General features: G+C 53.5%; 1 protein-coding gene and 1 long non-coding RNA gene across 2 annotated transcripts; both read right to left on the bottom strand.

Moving 5' to 3' along the window:
• Window positions 1-6684: 6684 nt before the first annotated feature.
• LOC311201697 (butyrophilin subfamily 1 member A1-like) lies at window positions 6685-16498 on the bottom strand. The gene is made up of 7 exons (XM_084276126.1): window positions 16484-16498; window positions 10950-11012; window positions 10173-10520; window positions 9501-9782; window positions 9302-9309; window positions 7861-7888; window positions 6685-7641 (listed from the first exon to the last, which is right to left on the bottom strand). Exons 2-7 carry the CDS (start codon window positions 10999-11001, stop codon window positions 7073-7075), a joined length of 1287 nt encoding a protein of 428 aa, XP_084132252.1. The 5' UTR covers window positions 11002-11012; window positions 16484-16498; the 3' UTR covers window positions 6685-7072.
• LOC311201827 lies at window positions 8518-9293 on the bottom strand. Its single transcript, XR_014617886.1, has 3 exons — window positions 9177-9293; window positions 8903-8923; window positions 8518-8530 (listed from the first exon to the last, which is right to left on the bottom strand). It is a non-coding gene; the product is annotated as an uncharacterized lncRNA (long non-coding RNA).
• Window positions 16499-17844: the final 1346 nt, after the last annotated feature.

The following is a 17844-nucleotide window of genomic DNA, read 5'->3' on the forward strand; positions in this document are numbered from 1 at the left end:
TCCTCTGCTGCTGCCACTTGGATTGCTGGGCGCGTGGTCTGGGGTCTTTGGAGGGTCGTTACTTTTAAACTGAATTCCTGCTAAAGCAGTTGATTAATTGTTGTAACCTTCAAGAATACAGGAGTAACTTAAATCCATCTTCTTTGGGTTTATTCCCTTTTCTTTCAGGTCTGACTTCTTATCGCTGCCTTTCCAAGCAGCAGAAGTTTTGCTGGACAACGTGGTCCCGCTGGCAGGTAACGGAGCTCTCGAGACGTACCCTGGTGGTGCTCTGGCAGGTTTCCCTGGGTGCCAGCTGTGTACCAGCCTTGATTCTGTCTCAGCCTTCTCCCTCCCCTTGCGAGCGCAGCCTCTGAAGGGACTGGAGTGAGGGCTGGAGAAAACGTATTTTCTATTAAATGTGTGAGTGTGGCACAACCTGTCAGGCTCCAGGGGAGAGATGGGGAAGGGCCAGGCTTTCTCCTGTGTGGAGGGAGGAGAGAAGGAATGACTTTACTGAAGAGCAGGTTGGCAGGACCTTCAGGGTATAGGTGAAGTAGCTGGAGCTACTCTGCCACCTCCTGTCCTGCAGGAGTTACCAAGGCAAACTTAGCTTTTAATTTGCTAGACAAACGCCTGAGATTTTCCTACTAGTCAGAGTCAAAACAGCAATGGCAGATGAAAAGTCTGCTCTTCTGCCTTTCAAGCCTCCCAATTCATCAGCTGCTGGCGTTCACATGCAGGTGGCTTTAGAAAGCGCTCGGTCCTTTCCCTTCGGCAGCACAGCAGGGATAATACTTGTGTGACCTCCAGCTGGATAGGCTGGGTCCAGCAAATGCCTCCAGCGGTGGCAGGGGAGGGTTCTCTGTCCGGGCTGCTGTCAGAGGTCAGGCAAGGCTGGTTGCTTAGTCCCTCCTGGCCTGTGAAGCCTGGCACCATCTCACCTGCTGTCTCCTGCTCTGCTCTCTCCACAGACGAGGATCACTTCTCATCCCAAGCGGACGCCGCCATGGTGGAGATGACCAGAGGCGCAGTCCTGCTGGCGCAGGTCAGTGGGAGCTGTCTGGGAAAGCCTTGCTGCTGCTTTGAGTGCTGCTGTTGTCCCCTCTCCCCCAGCATCCTGTGTGTGCTCCAGGCCAGAACAAAGGCCCAGCTTGGACGCCTGGCTGCTGGGCAGGGCTCTGGTGGAGAAACCTTGGTGCTGAGACCTTCCTGGTGCAGCATCGGCAGCGCAGTGGCTGACGCTGGCCGTGCCAACTCTGTGGCTCAGGGCAGGGCACTGCTGAGAATCGCTCACACTCGCGACTAGGACTGGTGTCTGTCTGCACACTGATGTCGGTCTGTCTTTTCCAGGTCACAAATTATGACAGTGCAACAGGTCTGCCACTGGTAGAGCTCTGAACTCGATGGGAGATGAGGTGTGTCTGGCCACATGCCTGTTTTTTCAACACTCTTAGAGTTGACGATGATGGTGATGCAGAGTGTTGATCAGCAACTGGCTGGTGGTTCTTTCCAGTGGCTTGTTCACCTTTCTACTTCTTTTGCCCCCCCTTTAGATGCTGTCAGTGAACAGAGCTCTAGTGGAAAGAGGGCCGCTCAGCGGCTTGACCACTAGAGATGCCCCGGATGCTCTGACACTTATTTCTGCAGAGAAATCTTATTTTGCAGTGTTACAATTTGGTTTGGCAAGTTCTTAAAAGAAAACGTTCTCTTACCAGTGTGTGGAGTTTTTCTGGTCTGTTCAAACACGTTTCGTAGGGAGCACAGCTCGTCCTTACGCGGTGTCTGGGTCACACAAGACCGGGAGATACTTCATGGGATGAACGTGCACCATGTTATTATGGCTTAGACACACTAGGAGTAAAAAAACCCAAACCAACTACTCAAAAACCTACTAAATACAGCCTGGTGCTAACGTGAGTTTCGTGGCCAGCGATGCACAGAAGACCAGCAGTTTGTTGCTGCTTAGAAACATCCAGTCATCAGTTTCCACACAGCATCCTGGAGCTCCTGGTTCCTCACGCTGTAGATGAGGGGGTTCACTGCTCAGGGAACCACCAAGTAAAGAAATGCCACTACCACGTTCACTTGTCTGTGGAGACAGGACCAGGGGCAATGGCATCTTGTAGGAGCGTAGGAATTTCCACACCAACGTGGAAGAACTTTTTCAGTGAGAGTGAGGGAGCCCTGGGACAGGCTGCCCAGGGGGTGTGGAGTCTCCTTCTCTGGAGAGATTCCAGCCCCATCTGTACACCGACCTGTGTGACCTGTCCAAGGGAACCTGCTTTGGCTGGGGGTTGGACCCAATGATCTCTGGGGGTCCCTGCCAACCCCTGCAATGCTGTTGTGGGGGTTTAGCCCTGGCTAGAGGCCAAATGCCCACCAAAGCCGCATATATGTATATTGGGAGGCTTAGGACTCGAGATAAGGACAGAGGGATCACTCGCCAGTTAGTGTAATGGGCAAAAACAGACTCAACACAGAATAAAAGGAAGACAAGTGATTTATAACACTACAACTATATACCCAGTGAACCAGAGTCGGGTAATGAGAAGCATGGCCAGGTCTTAAAGCACCTTCCCCCCACCCTTCCCTTCTTAGCAGACTTAAAGTTCATTCACAATCTCATTCCCTTCTTCCCCCCACAACATGGTGTGGGGAGGGGCAGGGAATGGGGGTTTTCAGTCCGTTCCTCCTGAGTTGTCTTCCTTCTTAGCTGGGGGCACATTCCACACATACACCCTCTTCACCTGCAGCACTGTGGTGTCCCACCCACAGCAGACAGTCCTCCACCAACTTCTCCAGCCTGAGTCCTCTCTACTGGGGAGTCACATCCTCACCACAGGCCTCTCAGCAGGGCTCCCTTCCATGGGTGCTGACCTTCGGGCCCAGACTGCTCTGGCCTGGTCCCTCACAGAGTCACAAGTCCCCCAGCAAACCTGCTGAGTTGTGGCTCAATCTCTTCACAGGCTGTGGATGTCTCTGCTCCCCGTCCTTAGCCATGGGCTGCGAGGGGACACCCGCTCCACCATGGTCTTCTCCATGGGCTGCAGGGGAATCTCTCTCTCCAGCATCCAAAGGGCTTCATTTCTTCCCCCCCATCTCCTTTGGGCTTGGCCTTGGTGTCTGCGCAGCTTGTTACATCTTCTCACTCCCTTCTCTGGGGGCAAAAAGAGGCTCCTTGCATTTTTTCTCCTATATGTGATTCCCAGAGGCGTTGTGCACGTTGCTGATGGGCTCAGTCTTGGTGAGCAACAACTCTGGCCTTGAGCTGGCTGGTGCTTGCTCTCTCTGGGGCCTGCAGAGAGCTTTTGGCTGCTACTTGCAGAAGCCACCCCTGCAGCCCCCCCCTTCTCCACCAGGACCCAGCCATGCAAAACTGCGACAGCCCCGTCCTCAGCCATCAGGCCAGGTGTCAAGTAAGCCATCCCATGGTCAAAAAACCCAAAGTTCCTGTGGCAGCACCAGCCTTTCAGCCCCTTGTTCAATGCCTGGGTTCTCCCAGCCCGCTCTGAATCCCTCACCTCACTGGAAGGGAGAGAGGAAAATGTCACTTGCGCTCCCCTTCCCTCAGTCAACCCCCCTAGACCCCTGAGGTCTCTTTGGATAGCACACAGGCTGCACTAAGTGACTACATCACTGCCTGCCTGAACTATCAATAAATGGGTAGTAATCAGAGGTACTCACCAGTCCTGGAAGCTTTCTGGTGATGTCTCTGTCCTGTGCCCCAGGGAGGCAGCACACCTCCCTGTGTGTTGGGTCAGGTCTGCACATGGGGCCCTCTGGTTCCCTGAGAAGGGAATTGCCTCCCACAGTTCCCCTTCTTTCTTTCCTGGCAGAGGCAGTCTCAAGGCGTGGGGCGACCGCGTCATCCTAGGCACCTGCATCCTCTGAGGCAAAAGGTCTTCCTTTGTCTCCTCACTTACCTCCCTTCAATTTCCAGGGCCCCAAACCTATTGCTTAGGGGAACCTGGGGGAGTGGGGTAGGCAGGAAGGGGGTGTGCCTATGATACTGAGCCAAGACTCTCTTCCAACCCTCCCTGTCACTGAGGTCGCCCTCTTCTACTTGACAGGGGCAAGGCAAGGGGTCTGCCACCAACTGTGGGGTAGCTCCCTGGAGCCCTTCCCTCTGGGATGCCAGGGAGCTACTCCACCAGTCGACCTCCCACTCACAGTCCCTGGTGGCCCTCAGTCTTCAGCATCCTCTTTCTGCTCAGCTCCCATGCTGAGCAGATCATCCACCTGTGGGCACCTCACACAGAGGGAGTTCTTGATGCTCTGCCCTGGCAGCAGCAGGATCACGATCTCCCTGCATCCAGAGACCTGGACATTACATCTCTAGGAAGCTTTTGTCGCTTTCAGGAAGGGTCCCCCAACACAGTCACCCACTCCAGAGCCCTTTGCCTCAGCAACTGCAGTATTTTCCCTTCTTTCTCCTCCTTTCTTTGGTTCCTGGGGCTCATGCACTCCTGCCTTTTCCTCCAGAACAGACCAATGTACTGGGACCCCCAAACCCCCAAAGATGGACCCAGTGGCCCTGGACCTGGTGTCCTTGGAGCTGAGTCCATCCCCCCGTGACCCCCAACTCTGGGCTCTTCCCCAGCCACAGGCTCTGGCCCTCAGCTCTCTCTGGAGGGTTACGAGGGTGGAGGCATCTGGGTGCTGTGTCGATCGGCTGGATGGTTCCTGCAACCGGAGGTGCTGTGGGTGCTGCCCCTTTGGTCTCCCAGAGACATTCCCCTGACACAAGGGGCCTGTTTGACACTGTGGCATTGCGGCTGTTCCTGTGCTGCTGTACCACCCAGGCTGCAACTCCAGTGTCACCTCGAGTCAAAGGGATGGGGACCTCTGGTTGAAGCCCTGTGCGCTCAGGACAGACCAAAGCATCTGTGGCCAGGAGCAAGTCCCCAGCAGATTCCCTGCCCTTCTGCAGACCCTGCCCACACTCCTCTCCTCACTGCTGCAGGAGCAGATGTCCCTCTCAGCCCTGCCCCAGCCCATCCTGACCCAGCAGAGCAGGACACGACTCAATAAAGCTTTGTGGTGCACATGGAGTCCAGCTGTGGGGGTTCCTGGGAGGTTTGTGCTGATTCCTGGCTGCTGCTGAAGGGGATTTGCAGCGGGCTTGGAGCAGTGGTTGGAGTAGGAGTCTGGGGGCAGCTCCTGACAGCTCCTGACAGGGTGAGCAGGGGCTGGGAAGTGGGGGGCACTCAGGGCAACTCAGGCACTGCTTGTCATGATTCTGTGGAGCCCCAACTCTGCCAGCACCCTGTGTCCCCAGGGTGTCCCAGCTCTGCATCCTTCCCCGTGGCACAAACCCTGGTCTCCCTGTGCCAGGCAGGAGCTCTCTCACTGCCCGCAGAGCAGCACGCTGTGACAGAGGGTGGCAGCAGGACTCCACACTCCCCTCGTGATCACTGAAACGCCTCGGTCACGCTGCACAAGATCTTTATATGATAAATCCAAACCAGAACAATACTCACTCGATACAGTTCTGGAGATTCCGATTGTTGGCAGCATTTACAGGCTACTAACCAGGTGTAGACCATCAGCCACTAGTGACCTGGGATACGACATTCGCGTGGGGCGTCTCCCAACAGCTGACAGTATCCCCAGACGACCGGTCTCCAGAAACCAAATGCCAAGATACCCAAGTACACCAGATACAGACGGGCATCCACCAAACCAGGAGCTCAAATAAAGTTAAAGGAATACCTTAAAAATCAGAGGATGGTCCTGGGCTGCTGCCGCAGTGACCCGAGCAGGGCGAGGAGTCCCTGTGGGAAATCCCAGGGCATGCCTGGGGAGTCCTGTTCCTCACTGGGTCCTGCAGCCCAGCAGAGAGGGTCCCATCTGGGTGCCAAACTGATGCCTCAGAAAGCCGGAATCAAAACTCACCAACCTTGGTGACTGTTAAGCAGGGATCCTTTATTGCAGCTCTGGGCACACAGGGGATCGCTCCTCCCAGTGTGTGTGCCCATTAAAGACAAATTTCTCATATTTATACAGATTAACTCTACATAGTCATTATAATTTCTAGGAAAAGGCAGAGTTTTGCAAATTATTTCCAAGAAGTCATTTATATTAATTCCCCACAGAAAGAGCATGCTCAGTGACAGCCAGGGGGTCCCCAGGGATGAAGGCTGAACGCCCTCCTCACTCTCATCGCACACTCCCCACACCTCCTCTTCATGCTTATCTGGGCTCCCAACACCTGCACCAACTAGTTAGTTTTTCGCTGAAAACAAGATATACTCTGTCTCTTAATTGGTCGTTAGTCTCATTATTTATGACTCCCCTATCTCCTATTTCCTCTAGTTTCAAGGCCGTTACACTATTATGGTGAAGTTTTGTAGCTGCTTTCAGTTAACAGCTCATGTGATTACAGCCAAATCCTGCTAAAATCAAAACTAACCTATTCCTGAAAATACACAAATTCTTACTTCTTTATCTTCAAGGCTGTTTCTATTGCATTGGTATGGTGAAGTTTTGCAGCTGCTCTCAGAAGCTACTTACAAAGTTACAGCTTTCTCTTACACTAATCTATTCTTAAACCCAGGAAAATTCTTACATCAAAGTTATATTAATTGTTTCTTAAGCTGCACCTACATCAATCTATTCAGCATTATTATATTTCACTGACTCACCAGGCAGAGCCCTGACCACCCCCCCCCCCCATTAACTGTGTCTGGGCACCAACCCAAACACATTTCTGTCCCACCCACCTGCAAAATGTGACTTCATAGAGTTCAGCCCAGCCAGAGCCAGAGCTGCAACCAACGGATCACAGCTGGGACAGCTGGAGATAGGATGGAGCCCAGGGTCAGCAACTGTGTCCTGGCCACAGCTTGTGCATCCCCACATGGCTCCTAACGGTTGCATCATCACACTGTTACCAGCTCTGCCTGCAGCAGGAATACAACACACAGCCCGTGCCAGCAACAGTTGGGAAATGAGTTCCAGCCCAGGTAAAACCTTCTGAGCCCCCTCACTGCCCCCCTGCTCCCTGGGCTGGGATGGGACCAAGGGGGACATCTGCTTCCGTGGCATTGAGGAGAGGAGTGTGGGCAGGGTCTGCAGAAGGGCAGGGTCTCTACAGGGCTGTGAGGAGGGAGGGAGTGGGGTGGGCTGTGGCCTCCCTGAGGCACAGCCCGGTGCCCTCTGTCTCCACCCAAAAGAAGGGGCGGATGATCTCTCCATTGAACGGGGCTGGTGGGAAAGTGAAGATCTCGGCCCCACTGTGACCGTCGATGAAAGTCACCAGCCCCTGCGGGCAGTCCAGACACACCCAGACTCTGCTGGGGACCTGGGACAGGGACAGGGGGGTGCAAGGAGTGGTGAGAGACTGAAACTTCCCTTCATAGTGCATCACCGCCCAGATCCCTTCTTTGGGGCTCATGTGTAATTTCCCTCTTCTGTTCAGAGAGTCCCTGGCCACCCCCAGAGCCCACCGTGAATCCCCTCCCACCGCCCCCTTCACCTCCACCTCCCAGCAGTGCCTCCCCTCACTGAACCCCTCCTGGCCCAGCACACAGGCACAATACATAAATCTCTGAGGGGTGTCGGGCAGATCCTGACATTTGCTTTCACATCTCACACTTCTCCCATCCTGGGACAGGACAAGCCAGGGATGAGCCGTGTTGGGATCCAGGGTCACCACGTCTGCAGGGACAGGAGGAGCCAGAGCATCAGGGGCAGAGCTCAGCGCTGGGCAGGTTTTACTCCCCCTGGGGTCAGGATCTGCCCTGCAGGGCAGGACACAGGGAGCATCTCCTTCCTCCAAGAGATCCCACCCCAGGGCTGGTCCAACCATTGCCACAGCTGAGCTTTGTCCCATGGCAGAACACAACCCCCCAGAGCAGCACCCAAACCCCCGATTACCTGGAGTGTGGGGCAGCAGAAACTTCCTCCAGGCTACAAGGAGAGAGGAGAGCTGGTCACATCCCAGTGCTGGTCCCCAGCAGCTCTGGGCAGGGCAGAGGGTCCATCCCCATGCTGGTCCCCCTGAGCTGCCCACCCTCCCAGGCAGATGGCCTTGGGCTTTCCCAGCCCCAGGGATGGGGGATGGAGAGGACAGACAGGGAGGGAAAGGGCCGAGCACCGAGATCCCAGAACAGGACCCCACTCTGTGCTGGAGAAAAAGAGACACTCACCCAGTGCTGCAGCTTGTTCCTCTGGAAATTAAAATAAAAAAGTGATATTTGATCAGAGGGCAGAGCTTGTCACCCCAGAACCGCCCAGGAAGAGCTCGGGCACACCCCAAATTGCTGTGTGGGGAATGGAAACACCCAACAATCCCCAGGAATGGCTGCCCCCATGCTGATCATGCTCCATACTGGGACCAGGAGTACTTGGGAAGGGAGAGGATCCATCCCCACACTGGTCTGGCTGAGCTGCCCACCCAAACAGGCACATGGCCTTGGGCTTTCCCACCCAGGGATGGGGAATAGATGGGCAAGGAGGGAAAGGGCCGAGCACCAAAATCCCAGGACAGGACCCCACACAGGGCTGGAGAAAAGCAAATACTCACTCACTGCTGCAGCTTGTTTCTCTGCAAAGGAAACAGATATTGGATAAGGGGGACAGATTTTTTTGTTAGAACTGCTCATGAAATGAAAACAGAGCTTGGGCAAAGAGGGAATTCTAGATTGGGAACTGGGAAATGACCCCAAAGCCCAGCAATGGCTTCCTACAGCCTGGCCACACCCCAGAACCAGTCCCCAGCAGCTCTGCGCTGGGCAGAGGGTCCATCCCAGTGCTGGTCTCCCCGAGCTGCCCACCCTCCCAGGCACATGGCCCTGGGCTTTCCCAGAACCAGGGATGCTGGGATGAAGAAAGGGAAGGAAAAGGAGAGATGGAAAAGGCCGAGCACCAAAGTCAAGGGAAGTGACACCATGTTGTGCCAGAGCTCACGGACACTCACTAAGGGCAGCATCTTGTTCCTCTGGAAAGCAAAGAGAAAGCAATGTTTGATCAGGTAGCAGATGTCATCATCCCAGAACTGTCATAGCTCAGGCAGACCCAAAATTCGTACTTGGGAAGGGCAAAAACCCCCAAACCCCAGGAATGGCTCCTTCCACCAGATTCTGCCCGTGCTCCCTGTCCTCCCACCCACAGCCCACCATGTCCTCATCCCCTTCCATCCTTCCCAAAAAGCTTTTTGATGAAGGCAACACGTCCTTCGGGCGCAAATGTACCTTTACTTCTCCAGAGATAAGCAAGGAGCCCAAAGGAGAGCAGAAGACAAGTCATCCAGGGACAGGCATCATGGTAAAAGGTAGCTGAGAAACAAACAGATCCACAGGGAAAGAGACCGATTTACACTCATGTCTGTGAGGAGAAGGACCAAGAGACCCCTGCCCCACACCTCCCAGCCCTTGTCCCGTGAGCCCTAGACTCAAGGGGACAGAGTCCTCCTGTGCCCCCACACTGCACCCCAAGCCCAGCCCCAAGCTGCTCCAAGCAAGGCAGCCAATCCCCGCCCTGCTCCAGCGCCGCAGGGGCTGCTGCAGCCGTCGCACCGGGGATGCGCAGGGACGCCTCCTGCTCCTGGGCCAGGCGGCGGTTCCTGACCACACAGGACCAGTTCCCCTCTCTGCTCCACGTCACCACGATGGCATCTTCGATGTCAAACAGTCCCCTGGCATCAGGGGAACGTCTCTGGGAGACCGAGGGGACATGGTGCCCATCGGGGTCTTTCCACAGCACCTCTGGTTGTGGGAACCATCCGGACGATCGACACAGCACCCGGATGCCTCCGGCCTTGTAACTCTCCCGAGAGAGCTGAGGGACAGAGCCTGTGGCTGGGGAAGAACATGGGGTTGGAATCAGGTGGGAATGGGCTCAGCTCCAAGGCCACCACCACATCCCAAAACAGACACATCACGGGCCCCACTGGACGCTGGGACCGGCCACCAAACCCACCCCAACTTGTGCAGGAACCACAGACCACTGATGTCCAAGTGCCCCAGATCCCCCACCAAACACCCCAGCAGAGCAAGGCCAAGCTCCCAAACTTCAGCACCTCAAGGCAGCATCTGCACTGACCCATCTCTGTTCAAGAAGCCCCAAGGTTTCCAGGAAATGTGCCAGGTCACCTGTGGCACAAGAGTATGGGACACAGGTCTGGGGAAGACAGACAAGCCCAGGGGAAAAAGGACCAGCCCCCAGAAAAAAACACACCAGCAACAAACCTGCCACCTCCAGGTCCACCTTAGCTTCTCCATAAGAGGTGCCATCTCTCACAATGCAGACGTACTGACCATCATCAGAGGGTCTCAATCCAGAGATTCGCAAGTCCAGCCTTCCTCTGGAGAGACCATCTCTGACCAACTCTGTCCTCCCAACATATTCCTCCATCTGATCCCTGGACACGTCCTCCCCATTTTGGAAGTGGTGCACCGTTTCAGAGACCCTGCGCCGGATCCACCTGATGTCCAAACTCTGAACATCAACACTGGGGGACAAGTGGCATGGTAATATGACATCCTGCCCCACGGTGACACGGAGAGGGTGTCCTGGTCCCACCACCCTGAAGTCAGCTTGTCCATGGAAAAAAGCACAGAGACACAGAGATTGTGCCTACGTTAGTTTAGGGTGTTGCAGGCAAGGGGTGAGCTTGGCATGACTGGTACATGCTCCATGCCATGAGCACTGCTTTGCCCTCTGATGTTCCAAAGACCCTGGAGAAACTGGAGTGGGAGGACTTAAAAGAAGGAATTTGCTGGGAGCAGGAATCTGCTCCAGGAAACAACTTCCACCCCGGCCAAGCCTAGTGCAAGTGAGAAAAGTTTGAGGGGAGCACTTAACAGGACAGGACTTAAAGGGACCCAGGGTGAGGGATGTATGGTGTAAAGAGCCCAAGGGAAGCATAAGCATGTAGGGACTGAGCTCTGGGGTTGACTCCTCCCTGCCCAATATCTGCCACCTGGAGCAGGTGAAAGCCCCCACCAGCCATGCAGGATCCCTACCTGATCCCAGCCAGAGCACATGGAGGTTTCTGGGGCTCGCTGCCAGCCACATCTGCAGCCACACTGGAGAGGAGGGAAGGGAAAGGAGTCAGAGGAGGATGACTGAGATAAAAACCACCTGAGAGGAGATGGCCAAAAAGGTCCACACCTGCCCCAAAAGAGGCTCTGAAATACCCAAACCCCTTGCATGATCATTGAATAACCCACCACCTCCATATCTTAACAACCCAACCCCTGCAGTGGCTCCCCCTCCAGTGGCCCTGGTATTTCCACCAGTACCACCATTGCCCCTGCCTCCAGTATCAACAGCACCAGAATTAGACCGACCTCCAGCTGCATGTACAAGGACTGCCATATCTGAGGGAACTTCTCTGTATCTCTCCTGAGAGGTACCCCTCAGAGGTAATCGGGGAGGCAGTGGGTTTATGACAGTCCCCTTCAATACCACAGATGAAAGAAATTTCAAGAAGGGAATGATTAGACAAGCTGGAATGAGAATTTGGAAAAGACAGACTAGAATACAATTTGTAGCAAAATCCTGGGGGGAGGACTTAAGAAGGAAATTAGAAAAGCTGGAGGACTGGCAAGAGAGGGGATTAGAGGAGCTGGAAGCACAGAAGTTGTATGATGGGAGGTATGAGGAGGGGCAGGAAGGAAGGAAACGCCAGACTTCGTCAGCGATGCTGCTCCACAACCAGGTGCCGCCCAGGACAGGAACTATGTCATCTCTGGGCATGAAGAGCTTCCTGCTGCGGTGAAGTTGCCATCAAAGGAAGCCAGGGCCAGGGTCTTTGAGGCTGCAGTGGGAGAAGGTCAAAAGGGTGGAGCCTTGTCTGAAGGGAAACAGGGGAAGAGGGAGTGAGAAAAGCACCTAGGGGACAGCCCAGTGGAGAGAGAGTCACAACTCCCCTTTGTTACTATTGCCACAAGAAGGGACATGTTCAGAGGAGCTGTCCTGAGCAGGGACAAGCAGAGAAGAACAGGGGTGTCAGGGGCTGTATCTTCTAGGGATTGCAACATCAACACAGCCCTTGATAAAATTATTAATTGGTCCCCATAGAGAGAGAAATTTTATTTCTTAGTGAACACAGGGGCTGAAAAATCCACTATTCAAAAGCTCCCAGAGAGCTGGTAGCAGGGCTAGAGCCTCCAAATTGTCAACTGCTTCTTTTCACTCCTTTCCCATTTTCATGAATAAATAAATTGTGATTCTCTTTCAAAGGCAACATATCAGCAGTGCCCTTGAGAGAGGGTGCTCAAGCTCTGTCAAGAACAACCCATAAACTAATTTGCACATAAACAGAGACAATGGATAATTAAAATCAATACACACCTTCATACATAGAAAATGATATTGTGCTTACCTGTCTTAGTGTATTTAAGACATAAATATGAAACATTTTGAGTCATTCAAATGAGCAGACATCTATGCAATGGGATTAGTGTTTTGGGAAATAACTTTATAGGAATGTCACTTCTAATTTTAACATGGCCAAGTGTAGAGTGCTGCACATGGGACATGACAACCCCATGCAGCACTACAGGCTTGGGGAGACTGGCTGGAGAGCTGTCAGGCAGAGAAGGACCTGAGGGTGTTGGTTGACTGCAGGCTGAATATGAGCCAGCAGCGTGCCAAGGCGGCCAAGAAGGCCAATGGCATCCTGGCTTGTATCAAAACCAGTGTGGCCAGTAGGTCTGGGGAGGGGAGTGTGCCCCTGTACTGGGCACTGGTGAAGCTGCACCTCGAGTGCTGGGTCCAGTTCTGGGCTCCTCACCATCAGAAGGACATTGAGGTCCTGGAGCGAGTCCAGAGAAGGGCAACCAGGCTGGGGAAGGGGCTGGAGGGCAAATCCTCTGAGGAGCAGCTGAGGGAGCTGGGGGTGTTGAGCCTGGAGAAGAGGAGGCTGAGGGGAGACCTTATCACCACCTACAACTACCTGAAGGGAGGTTGTAGAGAGGTGGGTGATGGTCTCTTCAGCCAGGTGACAGAAGATAGAACAAGGGGAAATGACATGAAGCTGGGACAGGACAGGGACAGATTGGGTATTAGAAAAAACTTTTTACTGAAAGAGTTGTCAGTGCCTGGAACAGGCTGCCCAGGGAGGGGCTGTGTCACCTTCCCTGGATGCGTTCAAAAGAAGGGTTGATGAGGTACTTAGGGATCTGGTTTAGCTTAGGATGGGATTGGTTGGACTTGATGGTCTTCAAAGGTCTCTTCCAACCTTCTGATTCTGTGATTCTGTGATTCTATGATTTTTGTGGATGAGGTAACCAGTTGTGTTGGGTCTTTTCTGTGCACTATGAACCTCTTCCCTAGGTTACTGGCAAAACATTGTGCAGTCTAGCTTGATTTTCTTATTAAGCTGTATTTTTTTTATTCAGAAAGGTGATAGCTGGTCTTAAGTTCTAGTTAACTGTGCTGAAAACTGGCCATCACTTAAACTGGCACTGGCTCCCTATATTGTTCTAGAGTGTATTGGTGGCTCTTCAAGAAACTTTTATTCCTGGCTGGTACATTGACTATTCTGAACCACAGTCATGGTTCTTCAGATTGTAAATGTGCCATTGGGAGTACACTTCACTAGCTATTAAGGTGATACATTTTTGGGACTTTTACCTTGATTTACAAATAGACCTCATTCAGTTGTGGGAAAATAAATGCAACTATACTTTATATGTAATTATTGGGGGGTTTCCACTTTTGCAGAACATTACATTGCCTTCAGAATAGATTGTATTACACCAGTAAGTGACGGGTTTGTTTTGGGGTTTTTTTGAGACTTTTAAATGCAAAACAGTAGGAGTGTACAAAAATCATCTTTGTGGCTCCTCTGACCCCTCTCCAACAGTTCCACATCTTGTGTCCTATCAAAGACAGGACAAAAGAATCTGTGCAACATAGGCTGTTGTTTAATTCATTTGATCATGAAATTGAAACAGGAGTAAAGTATGAAATCCCCACAGTTGCTAAAAATCTATTTGTAAATCTTGCTGAAAACACTGCCAAGTCATTGAATAAAACTAATGGTCATGTCTGTGGGGGAACAAATCAAGGTGAACAACGGCCATGGAAGGCTATGGAGAGCAACATAAGCGATCCCCAAGTATGGAGAACAATGGGAAAGAATAATAGGAAACAACAATGGGTACTCCAAACAAATAGAATTGGAAGGAGTTGTTGGCAAAACCTAAAAAGCAAAGGAAGACACGTAGGTAACCTGGAGTGTGAAGGAGGTTTCCTATGGAATGAAACTCAGAATAGCTGGGATAAATGGGGAAGCCCACTGGAAATGAATAATCTATTTAAAAATTGGACCAATGGAACAAACATACCAAATGGTTGGCCAACTCCTGAAGGACATTATTGGATTTGTGGCAAACTAGCTTATGCATGCTTGCCAGAGAATTGGGCAGGATCCTGTGTATTAGGAACTATAAGACCCAGTTTTTTCCTGTTACCCATAAATTGGGGAGAGCGACTAGGAATCCCAGTGTATGCTGAAGCTGATGAGCTAAGAGAAAGATGCCATAAGTGGAGCTTACAAATTGGACACTGGAAAGATAACAAATGGCCCCCTGAGAGAATCATTGCCTATTATGATCCAGCTATGTGGGCAGAAGACGGATCCTGGGGCTATAGGACTCCAATATATATGCTTAATAGAATCATTAGGCTACAAGCTGTAAATAGCTGTAACTAAAACTGGAGATGCACTTGGATTCATTGCAAAGCAAAACACCAAGATGAGAACGGCCTTGTATCAAAATCACTCAGCTTTGGATTATTTGATAGCACAAGAAGGAGGAATCTGTAGAAAATTCCAAGTTAGTAGTTGTTGTTTGGAAACTGCTGATGAAGGAAAAGCTGTAAATGAGCTTTTAAAAGAAATGAAGAAAATTGCACATGTTCCAGTTCAAACCTGGAATGGAATCAATCCAGGAGGATTATGGGGGGACCTTAAGGGCGGTGATTGGCTTACTAAAATCAAGGATAATTGCATTGGGGATATGCAGAGGATTGTTAATAATTCCATGCTTAATACCTTGTTTTACCAGATTAATACACTCGGTTATACAAGGGATGCAATATCTGCACTACCTGTTGACTCAGAACCAGGGAAAGAGAAAACCCATCCCCTGATGATAATAAAAGCAGAAGAAGATCCAAAATTAATACCAATTCAGCAAGTGTTGGATCAATTAGAAACAAAAAGATGAATCAATACTATAAAAAAAGAAAATGGGGGATTGTGAAATATGTCCATCTGATTCTTCTTAATATGGTATAATGTTGGGGCCTCATAATGACATCCCCTGGTATGGCCATGGGCCTGGGAGGGACAGATTAGGATGTATATGGTTGCTGTGTCTTGCTGGGGCTGGGGGTCACCTAGCGGGCACTCCAGCATGTCCTGGGGGTCCTGGTTGATGGCAGGTTGGCCATGAGCCAGCAGTGTGCCCTGATGGCTAAGAGGGCCAATGGGATCCTGGGATCCATCAGGAGGAGTGTGGCCAGCAGGTCTAAGGAGGTGATCCTCCCCCTCTACTCTGCCCTAGTCAGGCCCCACCTGGAGCGTTGTGTCCAGTTCTGGGCTCCCTGGGATAAAAAAGACAGGGATCTCCTGGAGAGAGTCCAGAGGAGGCTATGGAGATGATGAAGGGCCTGGAGCATCTCCCCTGTGAGGAAAGGTTGAGTGAGCTGGGGCTGTTCAGCCTGGAGAAAAGGAGACTAAGGGGGGACTTAATTAATGTTTATAAATATCTTAAGTATGGGATGCAGGGGAAATGGCCAGCCCCTTTTCAGTGTCTGTGGGGACAAGGGACAATGGCTGCAAGTTGGAGCACAGGAAGTTCCACACCAACATGCGTAAGAACTTTTACACAGGGAGGGCGAGGGAGCCCTGGACAGGCTGCCCAGGGGAGTGTGGAGTCTCCTTCTCTGGAGATATTCAAGACTCATCTGGACACCTATCTGGGCAATATGAGCTGGGGAGCTGCTTTGGCAGGGGGGTCGGACCCGATGATCTCTCGAGGTCCCTTCCAACCCAAGAAGATGTGCCGGTCCCTGGAGGACAGATAAGCCAGGGACTGGAACTGTACAGCCTGCGCCTTGGGGGAGCGGAGACTCCCGGCGCACCCAGCGCTGGCTGTGCACCCCAGCGCTGTTTGCCTGACTTTATTCGTTTAATAAATGGTAAATTTTGATTATAATCCTGTTTGGGACCGAGTCATTTCTCACAGGGGGATGGGGGAGGTTGGAAGGCGAAGCCGGAGCAGGGAGGTGGGGGGGGGGAGCGGTGGAGAGGGGGAGAGTGTTCCGAGGGGGGACCCAGTGTGGGAGAGATCGGCAGGGGACGGAGTTCCCGGGGCCAAGGGAAGGGGAGCCCGGAGCGGTCCTGGTGCTGCGGGGTGGAGGAGGGTCAAGACGGGTCCCGGTGCCCGGGGAATGGAGCAGCAGAGCACAGGAAAGAGGGTCCGGGGGGGGGGGGGTCCCAGCGCCCAGGGAAAGGGCTCCGGGTCCCGCTCGCACTCACCGCACGCCGCCCCGACGAGGACCCCCAGCAGCAGCCCCACGCCCAGCGCCCGCTCCTGCCCCATCGCTCCGCTCCGGTGCCGCCTGAGGCGAATGAGCCGCACGAGCCCCGCGCGGGACAGACCTCACTGCCAGCCCCGCCCCGAGCCCCTCCATTGGCTGCGCCACCACCCGCCCGCCAACGGAAGCCTGCGAAGCCTCTGACGTCATCAGGTGCCGGGCAGATCCTGTCTCTGCAGGTTGGCAGAAGCAAAAGCGAAAGCATTGAAAGGAGCGCGGGGGAGGGGGGGGGGCGGGTACAGCCTCCCCGTACCCTCGGCCCAGGACTCCCCACGGGGCCGCCCAGCCCTCAACGCCCCCCCCCAGCCCTCCTCAGGGCTCCAGATCCCACCACGGCCCCACTTCCCCGTATCCCCCAGCCTGGGGTCACCCCTGGGCCCCCCAAGTCGCGGCTCTTTCCCCACACCCCGGCCCCGCTCATGGCCCCTTCTCTCAGGGCACCCCGAGGCCCCCAGACCTGCCTGTCCCAGGGGGGACCCCGGCGTCTGGCGCCCCGTGGCTCCCCCCACCCGGCTCTGACACCCTGGGGGTTTGTTGGTGAAACACATGGGACAAGGATAAAAACCTCCTGGGGAGTGTGGGCACCCCCGGGCTCCGGGGAGCTGTCCCTTGTCCCTGCTCTCCTTGTGCTGTCCTTGAGCCTGGCCGGTGTTGGCTCTGTTGGACCTGGGGGAAGAAGCTTCAGGCAACTTCTTGCAGAAGCCGCCCCTGCAGCCCCCCACCCCAAACTGCCACACAGACCCACAGCTGCTCCCCACACCACCTGCCCCATTGCCAGGCCTGAGCCCCATCCCCAGACCCCATCCCCAGGCCCCTGCCCATCCTCAGGACCCCAGGACAGAGGAACCAAGCTCAGGCCCCATCCCCAGGCCTGGGCCCCATCCCGAGGTGACCAGCCCCTCGAGTCCCACCCCCAGGGAAGCAGGCCTCATCCTCAGGTCCTCAGGCCCATCTCAGGCCCCAGGAACAAGTCCCCATCCTCAGGAAACCAGGGCCAGGCCCCAGGGAACCAGGCCCCATCCCTAGGCCCATCCCCAGTTTCTGTGCACCAGAAAACTCACAGAGGAGAGAAATCAGTGCTGCAGGTGTGGAAGGTCATTCAGCGTGAGATCCTGCCTTGGTAAAAATCAGAAGCCATCTGAGGGCACACACTTTGTTGGAAGAACACTTTGTTGGTGTGTTTGAACCCGTAGAAGCTCAGAAAATCATTCAGTGAGAATGAAACTCCATTAAAAATGAGCTGGTCTGCGTGTCAGCAGGACTGTGAAATGTTTCAGAGGAAGATAATAGTTGTTAATTGCT

Source organism: Gallinula chloropus (assembly GCF_964237585.1).
Source record: "Gallinula chloropus genome assembly, chromosome: 28".
Classification (NCBI taxonomy): domain Eukaryota; kingdom Metazoa; phylum Chordata; class Aves; order Gruiformes; family Rallidae; genus Gallinula; species Gallinula chloropus.